The sequence below is a fragment of the Gobio gobio genome (assembly GCF_949357685.1).
Source record: "Gobio gobio genome assembly, chromosome: 15".
Classification (NCBI taxonomy): domain Eukaryota; kingdom Metazoa; phylum Chordata; class Actinopteri; order Cypriniformes; family Gobionidae; genus Gobio; species Gobio gobio.
In genome coordinates, this window is record NC_137108.1 from 30,720,354 (window position 1) to 30,738,828 (window position 18,475).

The window sequence follows — 18,475 nt, forward strand, 5'->3', positions numbered from 1 at the left end:
ATACAGAAGAAATGTGCAGAAGAAAAGATCTGTCGTTACTTCAGTTTCATTGTGACTTTAAATGTCAGTTTCAAATAAAATTAATATATATATACATTTAGAATTTAAGTCTACGGTCTACAGTCTCGCCGTAGAATATGAAATAATGAGGTTAATGAAAACATTATTCCAATTTTTTTTTTTTTTTACATATGTGCACTAGAAAAACAATTCCATAACAGGACAAAATAAAACAGTTTTATGTTAGTCTGATAAATATTAAGACACAACACAGAAATCTATAAGGCAGTCAGTCTTCAAAATAGAAACTCTTTGGTCATCTTGTCACATGAAGAACAATAACTCTTCACTAATGAGAAACCAAAGCATTGTTTTTGGCAATACGCATGATTTATGGTATGTACTGTATATTACTGTACATCATTATGTAAAAACAATCAAGTTTTAAATGTTCTGCTCTCAGTTTTTGTTGCAGTTTTTGTTGCATGAACAGTAGTGCGTACAAAGAGTGTGACCAGTAATTGAATGGTAGTGCTTGGTAGATCGGTTAATACAAAACCTTTTTTTCTTTTTTATTAAATCGGCAGCAAGAAAGTGCTGAGTTGGATTAATGTTATGGCCTAAAACCGAAAAGTATGACATGACAAGGCACTGACAGTTACACAAAACCACATCCTTATTATTTCCCTGGCTTCCTGTAGTATATTGAAATGCCACTTAGATGAACCTAACAAATAAAATACAGGCCTGCAACCACAGGAGAGCGATTATAAGGAATGTTTTCAAGAATCTGCCTTTTCGGCTCCAGCTGCATGTACACTGCTGCTCTTGCCCATCAGTGACCCATCTGAGAGGTGATGAGGGTGTAGTACGCCCCTTTCTGGTTGAGGAGCTGCTGATGCGTGCCCAGCTCCACCACAACCCCATTTTGAACCACGGCTATACGGTCTGCGTTCTGGATAGTGGACAGCCGATGGGCTACAATGATGCATGTGCGACCCTCGCGTGCCTTGTCCAGAGCATCCTGCACTATCTACTCAACAGGACAGAGAGGGACACAAAGGGAGGTGAGCAAGAACATTATCTTCACAAATCCAGACTGAATACAGTCTGTATGAACAGGTAACCAATGTCCATTCAGTTTTCAAACTCATGATAGCCTTTATTTATGGTTTTATAGCGATATCAGAGCGATAATAATATAAAGAATGAACTGTGATCGTACCTTCTCACTCTCAGTGTCCAGAGCAGATGTGGCTTCATCCAGCAGCAAGACTTTGGGGTTGCGGAGTATGGCCCTCGCTATAGCAATACGCTGCTTCTGCCCTCCTGACAGCTGCGTACCCTTATCACCTGCCTGCGTTTGGTATTTCTGCAACAAAACACAAAAATAAATAGTTTATGACCGTAGACAGTCAGTTAAATGCTCCTTAGTTTGTTGGTTATAAGACTAGAACATTTAGAGAGTTTATTGCGATTCCAATATCTGTTACTGTGATTTACAATGGCTGTTTCCAAGTTGCGAATTTAACTGCGCATAATTGGAATACTGCGCGAAACATTTGCAAATAAAGTACTTTCCATCCCATGTGTTCACTTCCTAAGAAATGGCGCTAAATATCTGCAATAAAAATGGAAGTTCCTGCAATTGGGGAAGCCAATGAGACTCTTTTTTCATACATAATAAATTACTTGCACCTCAAGAGAGTGCAGACAAAACCCAATAAACAATATCGTGTTATCTTGCATTCGGAGGCAGATGCCTGGTGTTTAGGAACGCAATCATTCGAGACAAATCTGGGAGGGAATTATAACCAACCATTTTGATGACAGACTATGGCTCAGAGACTTTGGTCTGAATGACTAAAGCAACATTTGAGATGCTGTGCAATGAAATTGCTCCGCTGGTTAGTCCACTTATCCAATCACATTCTATGTTGAGGCAAAGTGAAGGGAGTTTCCTTTTATTGTGCAACGAGGGATTTATTCGGTAAAAGTGTTTACGTCATAGTTTATGTGCATGTCTTCTTATCGGATAAAAAAACTTTTTCTGTGTGAACTTTTAGAATGTGCATCTTGCCGTTTCCATCCAGTTGTTTTTATCTCCCAAAATATGCATAAAAATAGGCTGCATTTATTTTATCAAAAATACAGAAGAAAAAAAATATTGTGAAATATTACTACAATTTACATACACTATTTTAATATATTTTAAAATGCAATTTCTGTGATGCCAACGCTGAATTTTCAGCATTATCAATGTTGAATATGGTTATTCTGCTCAATACTTTTTGGAATCTGCGATACAAGGATTCTTTGATTATTAGAAAGTTCAAAATAACAGCATATTGTTTATATATATATAAACAAAAGATTTCAGTCACTTTTGATCAATTTAATGCATCCTTGCTGAATAAAAATAAGATTTTTTTTCACCATAAAAAAAAAAAAAAACGTACTGACCCTAAACATTTGAACTGAAGTGTAACTGAGAGTGACTTTTGTGTGGTTTATGTACCTGTGGCAGCCCCTCTATGAAGGAGTGTATGTTAGCAGCCTTAGCGGCCTGTTCGATCTCCTCTTGGCTGACTTTTCTGTTGTTGTCTCCGTATGCAATATTCTCTGCCAGGCTACAGTCAAACAGCACAGGCTCCTGGGAAACAATGCCAATTTGAGAGCGCAGCCAGTGGATGTTCAGCTGCTTTGTGTCATTTTCATCCAGCATCTGTTAACAAAAGGTAACTGTAATCAGTTCGGGCAAATAAATATGATTTATTACTGGTATAATACATCTCAACACTAGTTGTGTATACTTGATTTTTTGTTTTGACTTAAAGGATTAGTTCACTTTTAAATGCATTATATGGAGAAAAATCCTGGAATGTTTTCATCTAAAACCTTAATTTCTTTTTGACTGCAGAAAGAAAGACATGGACATCTTGGATGACATGGGGTGAGTCAATTATCAGCAAAATTGTATTTAAAAGTGAACTAATCCTTTAATAGTCTTAATTATTTTGCTATAATAACATTTATTTTATTTTACATCCACATTTATGATAAAAATGCAGTGTGGTCACATGTCTTTCTGACTACTTTGGAATGTGGTTTGATCAACTGGATCATAAAAAATGAGGACCTGTTTACACTTTTTAGCACTGTCCACTTGTGATTGGATCACCTGAAATGTAAACAGGTCTGTGTTATGTGACAGTCATAAGGACCTGATGTATGTAGGTGAAAGAGAACCATCCTTTGATGTGCATGTCCAGGTTTCCTTTTTCTGGCTACAATTCTGACTTCCATGACTGTGTGAGTGTACTGAATTACACTGTATGTGCATGAGTGACATTTCGCTGAGCTGGATCAGTGATTAGAGACAGTAAAGCTACATGTCAATTGAGGTACTTGGGAAAAGAGCTTAACATATCAATACAATTATATAAAATGTCATTAAAAAAGCTACAAAATGTGGCCTCTGAGCTACTTGTCCGTCTGTGTGTTCACCTACCACTTTGCCCTGCTGAGGGTCATAAAATCTCTCCAGGAGCTGGATGGTGGTGCTCTTGCCACAGCCACTGCTGCCCACCAGGGCGAGAGTTTGCCCCTTCTTCACCCGGAGCCTGAGCCCCTGAAGCACTGGTACATCTGGCCGGGTCGGGTAGTTAAAACGCACATCTTCAAAACCCACATTCCCTTCAAATTTATCCTGCAGCAATCACAGCAAACAACCACATTATTGCACTTGTGTATACTAGGCTTTACATTGACAGGATATTTACAGTGGGCAGAGTCCACTCAGTCTGAGTGCTTATCAGATTAGGAAGGAGCTGCAGAACCGATTAATGTTTAATTTCCAGGACTGATGCCTGGGACAGTTAATCATGACAGGCTTCTTGGAACTCTGAGATCTTTCCTAGATGTAAGATTCACTATAGTTTAAAAAAAAAAATTATCTCTTGTTGGGCGTACTGTATATTCTAGTGTTCAAATGCATGTACGAAAGGAATACCGGCTTGTCTCCATTCTCTGAGGAGTTGTCAATAACTGGGACTCTGTTTATGAGCATCAGTACATGAGAAGCAGACATCTTGGCCTTGGCGTAGTTTGGAGTGAAGGAGTTTGCCTCTCCAACAGCCATTGCTCCATACACCACAGCTGAAATCACACTGAGAGACAGAAACAGATATATTACACATGGTTATTATCACTAAATAAAACATTTGTTATCTATACATTATCATATTTACTGTTATCTATACATCCATCCAGAGGTTGGACAATGAAACTAAAACAGTATAGCCAACATAGTGTTGGAGGTTTCACGCCCATATATAAGCACAAATGTGGATCAGTGATGGTTTGCGCTGCAATATCATGGCATACCCAACTGTGCTTGATGGGTACTGTCAAGGACTACCGAACCATTCTGGAGGACCATGTGCAACTAATGGTTCAAGCATATATATATACTGTATATATATGGCCTGGTGGCCAATCTTCACTGATTTTACATTTCATCAGTAAGAGCAGAGTGTGAAAGTTGAATTAGCAGAGCAATAGCACAGCTGTACATAAAACATTGCAATCCACACATAGTGGGAGACATATCAGAGTTCAAAAGAGGGCAAATTGTTTGTGTGTCTCACTGGCTCAACTGTGACCAGGACAGCAAGTCTTTGAGGTGTATCGAGAGCTATTGTATCCAGGGTAGTAACTGACGACTCAAGAGGAAGGTGTCGGACAGGGATGTCCAGGTACTAACTCGGATTGTAGACAAAAAACATAAAACCACAGCTGCCCACCTCAATGCAGAATTAAATGTGCACCTCGACTCTCCTGTTTCGAGCTCGAGCTCTCCAGAGTCAATATTCATGGTCGGACAGCTATAGCCAAACCTTTGGTCAGGTGTGCTAATGCCAATGTAGTTTCATTGGTGCCAAAGGTGCAAATCTTGGGCTGTGGACAATGTGAAACATGTATTGTTCTCTGATGAGTCCAACTTCACTGTCTTTTCCACATACATAGAAGTTACGGCGTGGAGAAGCCCCAAAAAGGCTTAACCTTAACCTCCGAACTGTTGCGTGTCCAGAGTGAAGCACAAATGTGGATCAGTGATGGTTTGTGCTGCAATATCATGGCATTCCCAGCTGTGCTTGATGGGCACTGTCAAGGACTACCGAACCATTCTGGAGGACCATGTGCACCTAATGGTTCAATCATTGTACCTTAAAGGGGTGCCGTGTATCAGCATGATAATGCACCAATACACACAGCAAGACTTGTGACACAATGGTTTGATGAACATGAAAGCGAAGTTGAACATCTCCCATGGCCTGCAGTTACCACATCTAAATATGTTTGAGCCACTTTGAGGTATTTTGGAGGAGCAAGTCAGAAAACGTTTTCCTCCACCAGCATCACATAGTGACCTGGACAATGTTCTGGAAGAGGAATGGCTAAAAATCCCTCTGGCCACTGTGAAAGACTTTTATGTATCTGTAATTCACAAGACAAATTGATGCTGTATTGGCCGCAAAAGGAGGCACAACACCATAGTAATAAATGATTGTGGTCTAAAACCAGTTGTTTAAGTTTCATTATCCAACAACTGTGTCTACTGTCTATACATAAATAAAATAAAATGCACTGTTTGATCAAATGTAATATATATTTGCACTATAGCTATTTCACTTTTTAAACGTAATTATATCATTTTCACTATTTTTATTTTATTTTACTTAATTTTAATCACTTATCACTGAATTGGTAATACACATGTACAGTTTTTGTCATGGCGATAAAGCTCACGTCACACAACTGAAATTAAAACTTTACAAGTATTTTGAAAAATTACAGTATTGAGTGAATAAAAAAATACTAATGTTTTCCCAACTCATTATTCCAGATATTATCAGATTGCATAGCATATATGATGTATATGTGTAGCCCATTTTTCATCATCTTTATTAGTTCTCTTAATAACTGATTAAATAGCAGTGTTTACCCATAGCCTCTGAGTCTAAGTTTTAATTATCTCTCTGTTTGAAAGCCCCCTTTTTAGATAACATGGATCAGCCATTTACATTCAAAGCACATCTTTTTTTGGACTTACATTTCTTTCTATAATCATTAATTGACACTGTAGAAACCAGCAGACTTTGGACATTCCAGTCCACTCCCACCAGACACCTCTACTGTAGTCTGTTTTAGCTTGAGTGTGCAGTGTGCATATATTGCCCATGTGTCTCTTTTACTTGACCTCACTTACATTCGAACTATCTGTGACAGACATGCAAGACGACTCTGGATCATGTTAATACTACTGTGGGGTCTTTTTCTCACATATTCCTCAGTCTGCTGTTAGTGGGTGTAATAACAGTCATTTATAGAGCCACTTACAGGAAGACGCCCTCGAAGGTCATCAGCTTTTGTTCAATAAGCCAAGAGCCGAACTTGAAACAGCCAGCATAGGCAAAATAGATCATCGCTTGAGAGAAAGAGAACGTCAGGCCGAAAACATGTGCTTTTTTCTTAGCGTTTCTAGGGAAATCGGACAAACATCAATTATCTCACAAGCTCATTTAGAATCCTAACAGACTTTTAAAGAATTATTATTAGTCAATTTAAACATACTTGTAGGGCACAACTAAGTTCTCCTCATACAGACTCTCAAACTTGCATTCCCTCGTCAGCGAAACCACAGTGCGGATATTCTCAATGGCTTGTGTTGCAATCTAAATGGGAAAAATACATTTTGGACAACATAGTGCAATAAAAAAGTATAACGCATTGAAGTATAAGCATAAATGTTCACCTTCCCAGCTTGCTCAAGCTCTTTCTTGTCTTTTAGAGCATGTCCTGCCAGTAACTTCATCTGGATGGCTCCAGCCACAGCCATGATTGGCACAATGGAGAGAATGAGGAGGGTCAACTGCCAGCCGTACACAAATGAGATGATAATGGCGGTGCCCAGGTTGGCCACATTCTGTGCCAGTGTTGCCATTCTCACTCCAGTTGCCTGTAGGAAATAAAGTCATGGTGCCGTTTGAGATGAGCTACTGTGTTAAATGGGTATCATTTACAATTTGAATTTATATTATTGTTGTCATGTTACAAAAGCACACCAAAATGAAATTGAATTGAGCTTATTTTCACAAAAATACAGTAAATGAGTAAGTAAACAGAGAATATAATCACTTTTTTACTGAACATGGGTATCAATTTAGGAGACTGAGACAAAGTTATGTATAGGACTATGTGTTACTCTCTGTAGATGGAGAGTGAGACTTACGCCCTGCACTTGAGCTGTATCTGCAGCCAGCCTGGTGGTCAGCGCACCCACACTGTTCTTACTGTCATCATACCAGCTCAGGTCCTGAAAAACACACAGACAGGTGTTATACAACTCCCCATCAGCAGACATCCATGAATAGCTTATTTGGGGTTAACCTTCAGATGACTGGTCTATGTCCATTATCATCTCACCTGTCTCATCATAGCATTGAAGGCTTTAAACCTCAGTCGCATGGTCAGAATCTCACCAGCTTTCCCAAAACAGTAACCCTAGAATAAATTAAAACATTGAAGAAAAAACAGAAAGAGTGAAAATTACACCAGAATTAGACCATTTAGACCAAGACATAACATTGTTTCTTAAAAGGCTTTTTTTCTGTCATTCATCATAGTATTTTTATTTGCTGATGCACACTTTCATCTGAAAAATCTATAAAGGTAAATAAATGATGGCAGGATCCGTTTTATTACACTACAGTTCAAAAGTTTGGGATGTTTTTGAAATAAAAATGTATTGATAAAAAACCAGTAATACTGTAAAATATTATTGCAATTTAATATATATATATATATATATATATATATATATATATATATATATATATATATATATATATATATATATATATATATATATATATATATATATATATATATTATTTAAAAATATTAAAATAACAAAAAAAAATTTTTGGTTGCATCACATGATCCTTCAGAAATCAATGTTGAAAACACTTGAGCTGCTTAATATTTTTGTTGAAACTGATCCTTTTATTCAGGAGAAAGAAAAGAACAGTAAATATATAAAATAAAAAGCTTTTGCAACATATTTATAATATATTGCAAAGTATATATAATCCTATGATTTTATAATACATTTGGAATTTAAATCCTATTTTTAGTACATTTAAATTGACCTTTTCTATTCATTTCGGTTTTATTTAACTTTTTTATTTCTACAAGAGTTAAATGTAATCATTCAGCATTTCAAACTTTAGCATTGGTAGTTTGACTAAGCAAATTATTGACAGCTATGTCTGCTATTTATTGGCGTGGTATTTCACAACGGTCATCAGCTTTTAGATAAGAAAGATCACATGAACTTTTTAACTTCTTCATCTTTTGCCTTTTGAATTGAATATGTATTAAGATGGCACCTAAGAAATGTATTATATAGGGTGTCTTAGGCAAGTTCTACAATTTTCATTTAGTATGTTGGTTTCATTTAGTATAAGTTGGTTAAAATTCATTGTGTGTAATCACATGTTAATGTTAACACAAAACAAACCTGAAAGAACAGAGTGAAAAAGGACACAACCCCAATGCCAGCAAACAGCAGAGAGTAGAGATCAGACCTCTGCCGTATAACATTCTGATCTATCTCACCAAATACCTACAAAGGAAAGAGGAATGTAAGAAGAGGAGGGCCATAAATGTATGAGGAGTAATGTCTCAATATTGTTGACTGTCAATAATGGTACAAATTATTGATATTTGATTTTCTTGTACAACATACAGCAATGATTTTAGAGAAAATGACAGCAAATGCAGGCTGCAAGCCTCCGTTGATGGTGGCACATAAAACTCCAACCACCATGTACGGCCATTCTGGTTTATTCAGTTTCAGGACTGTAAGGAAGGAGATGTTTGGAAGCTTTTCCTACAGAGAAGAAGAGAGAGAGAACAAATACAAAAAGAAGTATGTAAAATAATTGCAATCAAATTAATAATTTTTCATATTTACAAAATGTCACCAGACAGATATATTTATGGGACTTTTGCAAACCCTCCCATTTTGGTTTGATATGAATTACAGTTACTTTTTCAATTTACACGTGTGCCACTAGAGTGAGTGTAGGTACAAAAATAAAGGTATTAAAATGATTAATTAATTGACGATGTGGCCTCAGTTTCTTACTTCCTCTGTATGTTTTTCTTCATGCTGCTGATCTTTTTCTGAGTCACTTCTGGATTTCTGTCTGAAGAGTGTGTGATCATTTAGAGAGATGACTGAGGGACTCTTCTCATCCATAGTCATCTCCTCTTTGCCCTCCTCTGTGTCCACTGAGCTCTTAAACATCTGTGATTTAAAAACAGAAACTCAAATTGGACAGCGTTTACATTCTGAACACATTTTCCCTGTGTTATCATGCATCAGTATGTTACTCTAAAGAATCTTTCAACAAAATATAAAGAACTTGCACGACTGAAACTTTTTTTTCTGCTGCTAGACAAAGCATGCAGGCAGGAACAATCACATTAGGCAAGAATGCACTAGTATTGTGTTGGTCACATCACACTGCCTCCACCGGGTTTTCCATAGTGCATCCTGGTGCCATGTGTTGCCCAGGTAAGCGACGCACACGCACCCGGCCATCCACATGATGTACATGAAAATGTGATTCATCAGACCAGGCCACCTTCTTCCATTTCTCCGTGGTCCAGTTCTGATGCTCACATGCCCACTGTTAGCGCTTTCGGCGGTGGACAGGGGTCAGCATGGGCACCCTGACTGGTCTGCGGCTATGCAGCCCAATACGCAACAAACTGTGATGCACTGTGTATTCTGACACCTTTCTATCAGAACCAGCATTAACTTCTTGAGCAATTTGAGCTACAGTAGCTTGTCTGTTTGATCGGACCATACGGGCCAGCCTTCGCTCCCCACGTGCATCAGTGAGCCTTGGCTGCCCATGACCCTGTCGACAGTTTACCAGTGTTCCTTTCTTGGACCACTTTTGATAGATACTGACCACTGCAGACCACAAACACCCCAAGCTGCAGTTTTGGAGATGCTAACCCAATTCAATGCCATTTGTTGTGATGTTTTCTTTCATATTGTGATACACAAGTGAAATTTTTCTTATTGTAAAAGACAAATAATATAGGACAGGGACTTGATTCTATCCATCGGTTGTTGGATGGAGGCAGATCTGAATGAGAGCTTGTGGTCTCTTGTAAGAAAGGGGTAGCGTTTAAGCGGACGGAATACTTGGAAAAGTCATACCTCATCAGAGAGAAGTCTACTGTTTTACCGGAAAAATTTTTTTTTGATTAAAAATGACAGGCTCAATGTGAAGTTAATGCTGTTATGGGCTTTTTTAACATTTAATCAAAGGACAGTAGGAGGAGAGACAGGAAACATTGGGAGAAGAGAGGGGGAACATGACCAGGAAAGGCCCTCAAGCCAAGACTTGATCTCAGGGTGCAGCTGCACCATATTTAAGAGTGCAGCCACAAGGCTATGGCTCCAACAACGTTTCAACGACAACGGGCAACAGTTGCATTTGGAGCTCAAGTGTGTACTGCACTGTGGATTTCTAACCTGCATAGTAACTAGAGTATGGTAGATTCCCTTTCTCTCCATCAGTTCGTCATGTGTGCCCAGTTCTACTATTTCACCCTTCTGGAATCCAGCGATGACATCAGCATTCCGAATAGTGGACAGCCGGTGAGCCACTATAATGGTGGTCCTGCCCAGCCTCACCTTTTCAGATGTAAAAATTGTTTTTTAAATATAGCCACAATATTTTCAGTGTATTTCCAGACTTTTCTTGACTACTATATTCTTTATTACCTTATCTAAAGCTGCTTGCACGATGGTCTCACTCTCAGCATCCAGAGCAGATGTAGCCTCATCAAGGAGGAGGATTTTTGGATTACGCACAAGTGCTCGTGCAATAGCAATACGCTGCTTTTGTCCACCACTCATCTGGGTGCCCCTTTCTCCAACCAGTGTCTCAAATTTCTGAAAATGACCAGAGATATTGGTCAAAGCATACCTTATCAATCTTTGTTATCAGATCAAATTATCACCTTATAAATAAGAATTGTTTTGCAAGGTCTTATCCTACATCAGGGAGCTTCATGATGAAGTCGTAGGCATTGGCTTCACGTGCTGCCTGCTCAATCTCCTCCTGGGTGACGTCTTGGCGCCCATAGCGGATGTTTTCGGAGATGGTGGTGGCAAACAGCACTGGCTCCTGACTGACTACCCCAATCAGTTCTCTCAGACTTCGAACATTCAGAGAGCGAATATCATGACCGTCTACAGTCACCTGATGTGTTAGAGGAAAAGAAAAAGGAAACTTTGAATGAAGGACGGAAAGAATAAAGAGTTCACATCTCTCTGTCTCTCTTTCTACTTACCGTTCCTTCTTGTGGGTCATAGAAGCGTTGTAGCAGCTGGATTGTTGTGCTTTTCCCACACCCACTGCTGCCCACCAAAGCAATGGTCTGTCCACTCATGACTTTAAGATTCATTCCATTCAGGACCTACACAGCCAAAAGAGTCATTTCATTCTATCAAGCTATATTGCTCAAGTTAACTTTTTTAATAAATCATTTGATGTTCCTACTTTTACATCCTGTCGTGATGGATATTTGAAGTTAATGTTTTTGAACTCAATGTTTCCTTTGACAACATCAAGTTTGTAACCTTCCTCCGAGAAACTGTTAATGTTGGGTTCCTGTTGGCGAAAAAAGGATTGTGAGATTTAAAATACAAATTCCAGTAGGGGATAGAGGTAAATTAACAATCAAACAGCAATCAGACTTAATAGACGTCAATAACACACTAATTGCTCTACACAAGAGAAAAATTATTCCCTGTGGTCTTCTATTCATTGGATCTCAGCAGGGAAGCACCTCTGATCCTGAAGCCTGGCCATATTTCATGCTGCTAAAACAATGAAGGGAAGTTATGCAACTTGGCTTTGGATTATTTGTGCGTACATTTCTGTCTCTGGACTTTATCTCAAAGATGTTGTCTGCTCACCGTGTGTGTGGTGTTTGTTTAAACTTAAGGATCTTAGTCTAAATAAAAGACAAGTTTAGTACTGTGTGTGTGTGTGTGTGTGTGTGTGTTTCAATTGTCCAGGCTTTTCCTTCTTGGAAAAACGGACAGAAGTTAAACATCAAACAGTTCTGCCACTTTGCCATGTTCAAATGTTCAAAACACTAAAGTCATAGGAGCTGCACTTTCTGATGGAGGAAGGAGATGTAGATTTACTGTACTTTCACATGGGTAGGATTGGCTGAATGATCTATACTGTACAGGCCAGGACAGGACAACTGAAAGGATATAAAAATGGCCAGAATACATCTGGAGATATAGCACAACAAAGTCAGGAAACAATACAAAACCTTTAAAAGTCAGGTTTCCCAACCTTTTTGACAAATGGATTTTTACACAACTTTTCCAGGCATTCATGATTGCATTTGTATTTTTGTTTTTATAATTTTTGAGAAATGGCAGCAAATTTGTATGGCAGGTATCAATTCTTGAAATTCATAAATGTAAACAAATGTTTAAAAGTCGGGGGTCAGTAAGAATTTTTTTTTTTGTAGAAGTGAAAGTAAAGACATTAATAAACTTTCTATTCATTAAAAAAACTGAATATTTTCAACATTGAATGTTTCTTGAGCACCAAATCAGCATATTAGAATGATTTCTTAAGGATCACTGGCCGTTGAAAATTCAGCTTTGCCATCACAGGAATACATGCAATTTTAAAATATTAAAATAGAAAACAGTTATTTAAAATTGTAATAATATTTTACAGTATTACAGTTTTTACTGTATTTATAGGAGAGATTTCTTTCAAAAACATTAGTAAATCTTACCAAACCCAAACAGTAAAATATTTGTGTACAAAATGGCCTATATGACTGTCTCATGGACATGGGAGCTCCAATTATGCTAATGCCATCTTATTAATTAGTTATATTCTTTTTTTAAAGACATGGATGAATATATTGTGTTATCACAATTACTGCAGGAGGACTGAACAAGACATGAAACAATAAGAGTTTAGAAGCCATAAAAAGGGGAAGTGTTAGGTTTATATGGGAAGAATGGTCAGAGTTCAGGGTTAAGTTTTTTTTTTTAACTCCTTAATGCAGAGAATAAAATACTAATATCCTGTCTAACAACCCAGGTAGCAATTATATTATGGAACTGCATTGAGGACAATTGTTTTTTCTTCCAACTTCATGAAATATAATATCCTGAAATAATGTATGATTAGCTAACAATCAGTTCACTCACATGATCAATGATTTGGAAAACTTTGTGGGCGGCCCCTCTTGCACTAGCGAAGGCCTGGATGTTAGGAGATGTTTGACCGATGCCGAAAGCTCCAATTAGGACAGAGAAGAAAACCTGAAATAGAGGAACAGAAAATGCACTCGTGAAACAGACTCACGCTTATTTAACAATCTGCTTTAAGTTCCCATAAAGAAAACATAACCAGATGCTGTTTATGATGATGTAATCATTTTGGTTTTTTGTTATCCTACAATATTTGACACATGGCCGAATTCTGGACCAATGTGACTGTGGGCTATAAATATAAGACCAAAGAGTTACTGAAGTTATGTGTCTGACATAACCCTGCTGTGACTCACCGTTAAAAGTATACCGATACTATACTCTCCAGCCAGGATTAGAGTGCTGCCATACCAAAAGGCCAATGCATAGGACATATAGATCATGAAGAATGTGAAGCCCATAGCAATATTCACGGTGATGGCCTTCCTTATGCCAACGTTCTTGGCAGTTTCTAAGTTTTTGTGATACCTTTGAAGAACAGGAAAAAGGCAGATATTTATTATACGGATGCAAAACACTTATGATGATCACACTGTATAGAAAATTCCCCACAATCTTCCCCATAATTTTTCCTATTCACGTTTTGAGGGAACAATAGACTGAAACTTTTAGAACCAAACCATAAAGTGCTAAAACTGGTTTGGCAGATGAGCTGGTTGAGGTTCAATTTAAATTGTTTTAGGACACATGAGAGTTCACAGAGTAAGTTAGGTCAAGTGTTTATCTCTCTGTGTCATGTTCCACAAAACAACCATGTATGTCATCACTGAGAAACATCCTATGGTGCTGACATTCTAAACAGGATAATTTTCAAAAACACCTCAGTATTTCTTTCTTCTGTCCACCAAAGGCAAAGACAGTTCTGATAGCGGACAGCACTTCCTCAGCCACTGCTCCAGCCTTGGCGTAGGCCGTCTGCTCCTTCGACGTGAATGATGTCATCACCTAATGAGACATGGATGCATTGTTTTTTCAATCATTTAAATTAATGTTATGAATAATTTTATTTTTAGCCCATCAACTTTATCTCTCATTTTTGTTGTATATAATTATTGTATGAAAATATACATACATACATGCAATTCTTTTATTGTTTTTGAAAGAGGTCTCTTATGCTAACCAAGGCTGCATTTATTGGATATATATTAAAAATATATATAGTAAAAACAGTAATATTGTGAAATATTATTATAATTTAAAATAACTATTTTAAATAACTATTCTAATATACTTAAAATGTTTAAAAAGTATTACGTAACTCAACTTACTTGTAATGCATTACCCCCAACACTGATTGTTACCAATGTTAAAAACAGTTCATGCTGCTTAATATTTTAACCCATAATACATTTTTCGATAAATACATTAAACAAAAAATCATATCAGATAAAAAAATATAAAAAGAACAGCATTCATTTGAAATAGAAATCAAATAAATGTTGTATATAATCTCAAAAACATTTATAGAAATTAAGAAATATACCTATGCTTTGCAGGTTTAACATAAAATGTATTTTCTTTCATAAAGAAAACATGATCTCATCTGTACTGATCTAAATAAAGGCATTTGATTGACATCAGTATAGGGCTCATAAATATGCTGATCATTTTGTTATATATATACAACAAATACACTATTCAGATAATATCTTTATAACATGAAATCTCTCTCTCTCTCTCTCTCTCTCTCTCTCTCTCTCTCTCTCTCTCTCTCTCTCTCTCTATATATATATATATATATATATATATATATATATATATATATATATATATATATATATATATATATATATATATATATATATATATATATATATATATATATATATATACATATCATTTCTCTATATTGACTTCAACATGAGTCATTGTGATTGTGTAGGTATGAAAATGTTAAAACTCTTTCTCTCTATATTCCTTGTTATCCCACCTTTGCGATGATAGCGGCTGAGATCCCGAGTAAAGGGCTAACAGCGAGGATGACGAGGGTCAGTTTCCAGCCTTTGACAAAGCCAATGATGATGCCAACTAAAAAGGTGGTGAGATTCTGAAGCAGCATGCCAAGCTTATCTCCAATGCCTTCATTTATTTTGTAGACATCACTGGAGAGTAAAAAAAAAAGTGATGTATGTGCCATTGTGTGTGTAATATGTAGGTAAATTACTTATGTATTAAATTGCATTTCATACTCTGTGAGGCGTGTGTTCAGCTGTCCTGTCTCATTGACATCAAACCAGCCAATCTCTTGTTTCATGATAGAGTGGAAGAACGTCTTTCTAAGTCTCTTCACCTGACGTCCTGCGGCAAGAGTCCAAAAGGCCACCTGCATATATGCCGCCACCAAGACTACAAATCCCATGATGCTGTAGTATATGGCATGCCTGAGAAGGACAAACAAGACTATCAGACACTAAGAAAGACTTTTAAATTAATTAAATTAAAACACAAAATATGAAAGAAAAAGGCAATGTTCCAATACAAAGCACAGTGGTCTTACCTTGTCATCTGCTCCCCCAATGTCTCATTACTGGACACTGGGAGGGTGAAGTCTAGAGATTAAAAGACCATATGTTATTGTTAGTTTTGAAAAAAAAAAACTCACAGATTTCCTGTGTAACAACAGTATGATGAGGCATACAAACTATACACTCACTGGGTGGAAGGGTGGTGTTCTTTAAATTCTCTGAAACTGTATCTTCCACAAAGCTGTCTGTCATGTCTCCAAATACAATAACCATCAGAGGAAGTACTGCCCCATTGGCCATGGACATGACTGTCCCAAGCAGCATCAGAAAAATATCGACACTATCTGCATAACGAAACTGACACAAGGACACACTTCTTTAAGAAATGTACTGAAAGTAAACAATTACAAAATTTAACAAAATTAATTCTCCACCACATCAATTTGTAAGCCGGCTTTTGGTTGTAATAATAATAATAATATTGATAATATTTTAATAACACAATAATAATAATACTCACTATCTCGAATGTTCCCACCATCTCCACCTTTTCTTTCTCCTCTTCCTTTCCATTTTTCTCACTGCTGGAAAAAAAACACAATTAAGTTTGAAGAATTAAAAAAGTAAACAATAAAATAAAAAATTAATCAAATAAAACTATAATTAAAATGTTATATATATATATATATATATATATATATATATATATATATATATATATATATATATATATATATATATATATATATATATATATATATATATATTTAATTTTTTTTTTTTTTTTTTTTACAGTTACATAGTTAATTTCTTTTTGATCACAAATTATCTAGGCTACTTCTTTCGTGAGAAGATATAGGCTACTACGCCAGGACTTGAGCCATAAACCATGATTACAGCTCAAACTCATGTATTTGTAAGAACAATGGTTGTTAAAACGTCAACGTAACCTTTATCACAATAAAATTATTTACCTTAAATCTCCATTTTCCTCCTTTTTGTCATTTGACCGTTCCAGTTTTAATTTCTTACCCATCTCCGATGCTGATCGGTCGGGTAGGTGTTAATATGAAGTGAATTGTCTGGATGGGGCAGGTGTTTATATAAAAACACAGCAATTACAGACAATAAAAACTGTAGCATTTTGAGTTGACAGTTTGAACACATATTTAACCTTTTAGCATACAAAGATGGTTCCCTTCTACCCAATATCAACAGCATTACACAAACATTTCGCTTAAATTATAACTTCAAGGCGTTAATCTAAGGGGTCAGAGTACTTCAATTCTGAATTTCGTCGGTCCCACAAGTGAGCTTTAAACGTTCAAGTCGGGGAGTATGGAATCCCTTTGCTTTAAATACTGTCGCTTTAAAACAACGTTTACCGACCCTTAAAAACGTGGTTATCGTGGTTATCATGTCCCAAATACCATAGGTAAAATCATAAATTAATTTGTAATCTAATGCGATAGTATACGTTATCCATATTGGAAGCTTTCAAAATGTTTGTCATTTGATTGATTCTTTTTTTATGACAGTGGTGGTTTAAAATAACTGTAGAGATTACTAGTATTTTGTCCGAAAACGAGGGTTTCCATGCTAAATTTGTGGATATGAGGAGATAAAAGATACATACCGCTCAGACGCTGTCGTCCCACCCTACTGTCCCACCCTAGGCGCGAGAGCGCAGAGAGGACCTTCTGTCAGAACGCAGTCGAGCACACGTTTATACAGCCTTGAGTTTATTATGTTACTTCGTATTACATCATTTACAACCTCCATGCCTCATGCATTCTACGGTGTACTTGGTCTCTAATTACTTTTCCCCCTAAGTATTACAAGCACATTTTCTTGTGAGTATTTGTCTTATAAACTAATTTAACATTACCCAAGCATCAACAGCTAGGTTTAAACACATTACATGTCTGTAAAAAAAACCCTCCCCAAATGGGGATTTTGACCTGTTCACGTCAGAGGTCTGACCTTTTCATTTTATCCAACAATTGAAGTCGTACAGTATCATTATTTTTAACACGATCAAATTGGAAATCTAATGAATAATAAATATATAATTGAGAAAAAGGATGTTATTATTAACTTATTTGAACGACAAAAACCAAAACAAGTGTTTAAAGGTTTTTGTTTTGTTTTGTTTTTTTAGCAATTTCACCTCCCATCCCTGTCTATCTGTTGAAAAAGTAATACAAATTTATTTTATTATTATTTACATTTTCAAGCCATTGTTTGTACTGGTTTTGAAATAAATGCCTTATAAGAATAGGGGATATGGTTATAAAGGTGGCTTTCTAAAGGTTATTGCTGAGATGGGTCATGGGTTCACTTTGGTCACTCACTTTTTGAGTAAAGAAGGAAAAAGACAAACTACAAGTTTTGTGTGGTTATAGAAACCTGACTAAAAAAGTCTAAGTGACAATTTCATATCCCTCTCTTGGCCAGAGACAAGGAACTGGGTCTGGTTAGTTTGCAATGTAACAGGCTGTAAATGAGTTGTTTTTTCTGTCAGTAAGAAACAAAAAGATTCTGTTAGTATCTGACCAGTTATAGTTTATGCGAGATGTAAGTGTGTGAATATAGTACCACG

General features: G+C 36.6%; 1 protein-coding gene across 2 annotated transcripts; it reads right to left on the bottom strand.

Annotated features, from left to right (window-relative positions):
* Positions 1-29: 29 nt before the first annotated feature.
* abcb4 (ATP-binding cassette, sub-family B (MDR/TAP), member 4) lies at positions 30-17,759 on the bottom strand. Of its 2 annotated transcripts, none has more exons than XM_079836198.1 (28): positions 17,510-17,759; positions 16,848-16,955; positions 16,394-16,457; positions 16,062-16,230; positions 15,906-15,957; positions 15,598-15,789; positions 15,339-15,510; positions 14,229-14,353; positions 13,705-13,876; positions 13,346-13,459; positions 11,655-11,765; positions 11,446-11,571; positions 11,151-11,354; positions 10,874-11,044; positions 10,622-10,783; positions 9,215-9,376; positions 8,813-8,956; positions 8,585-8,689; positions 7,489-7,566; positions 7,295-7,378; positions 6,818-7,021; positions 6,637-6,737; positions 6,403-6,543; positions 4,013-4,169; positions 3,512-3,709; positions 2,519-2,725; positions 1,226-1,372; positions 30-1,033 (listed from the first exon to the last, which is right to left on the bottom strand). In XM_079836198.1, the coding sequence occupies exons 2-28, from the start codon at positions 16,907-16,909 to the stop codon at positions 836-838; spliced, it is 3,822 nt and encodes a 1,273-aa protein (XP_079692324.1). In that variant the 5' UTR covers positions 16,910-16,955; positions 17,510-17,759; the 3' UTR covers positions 30-835. The 2 variants fall into 2 exon arrangements, with proteins under 2 accessions (XP_079692324.1, XP_079692325.1); XM_079836199.1 differs by having other exon boundaries at positions 42-1,033; positions 16,394-16,454; positions 17,510-17,571.
* Between the last annotated feature and the right edge of the window lie 716 nt (positions 17,760-18,475).

Coding starts and splice junctions, on each gene's coding strand:
- abcb4 (XM_079836198.1), bottom strand. CDS start 16,909: ATGGGTAAGAAATTAAAACTGGAACGGTCAAATGACAAAAAGGAGGAA. Junction 7,379..7,488: donor TCAATGCTATGATGAGACAG/GTGAGATGATAA, acceptor TGTGTTTTTCAG/GACCTGAGCTGGTATGATGA. Junction 6,544..6,636: donor AACTTAGTTGTGCCCTACAA/GTATGTTTAAAT, acceptor CGATTTCCCTAG/AAACGCTAAGAAAAAAGCAC.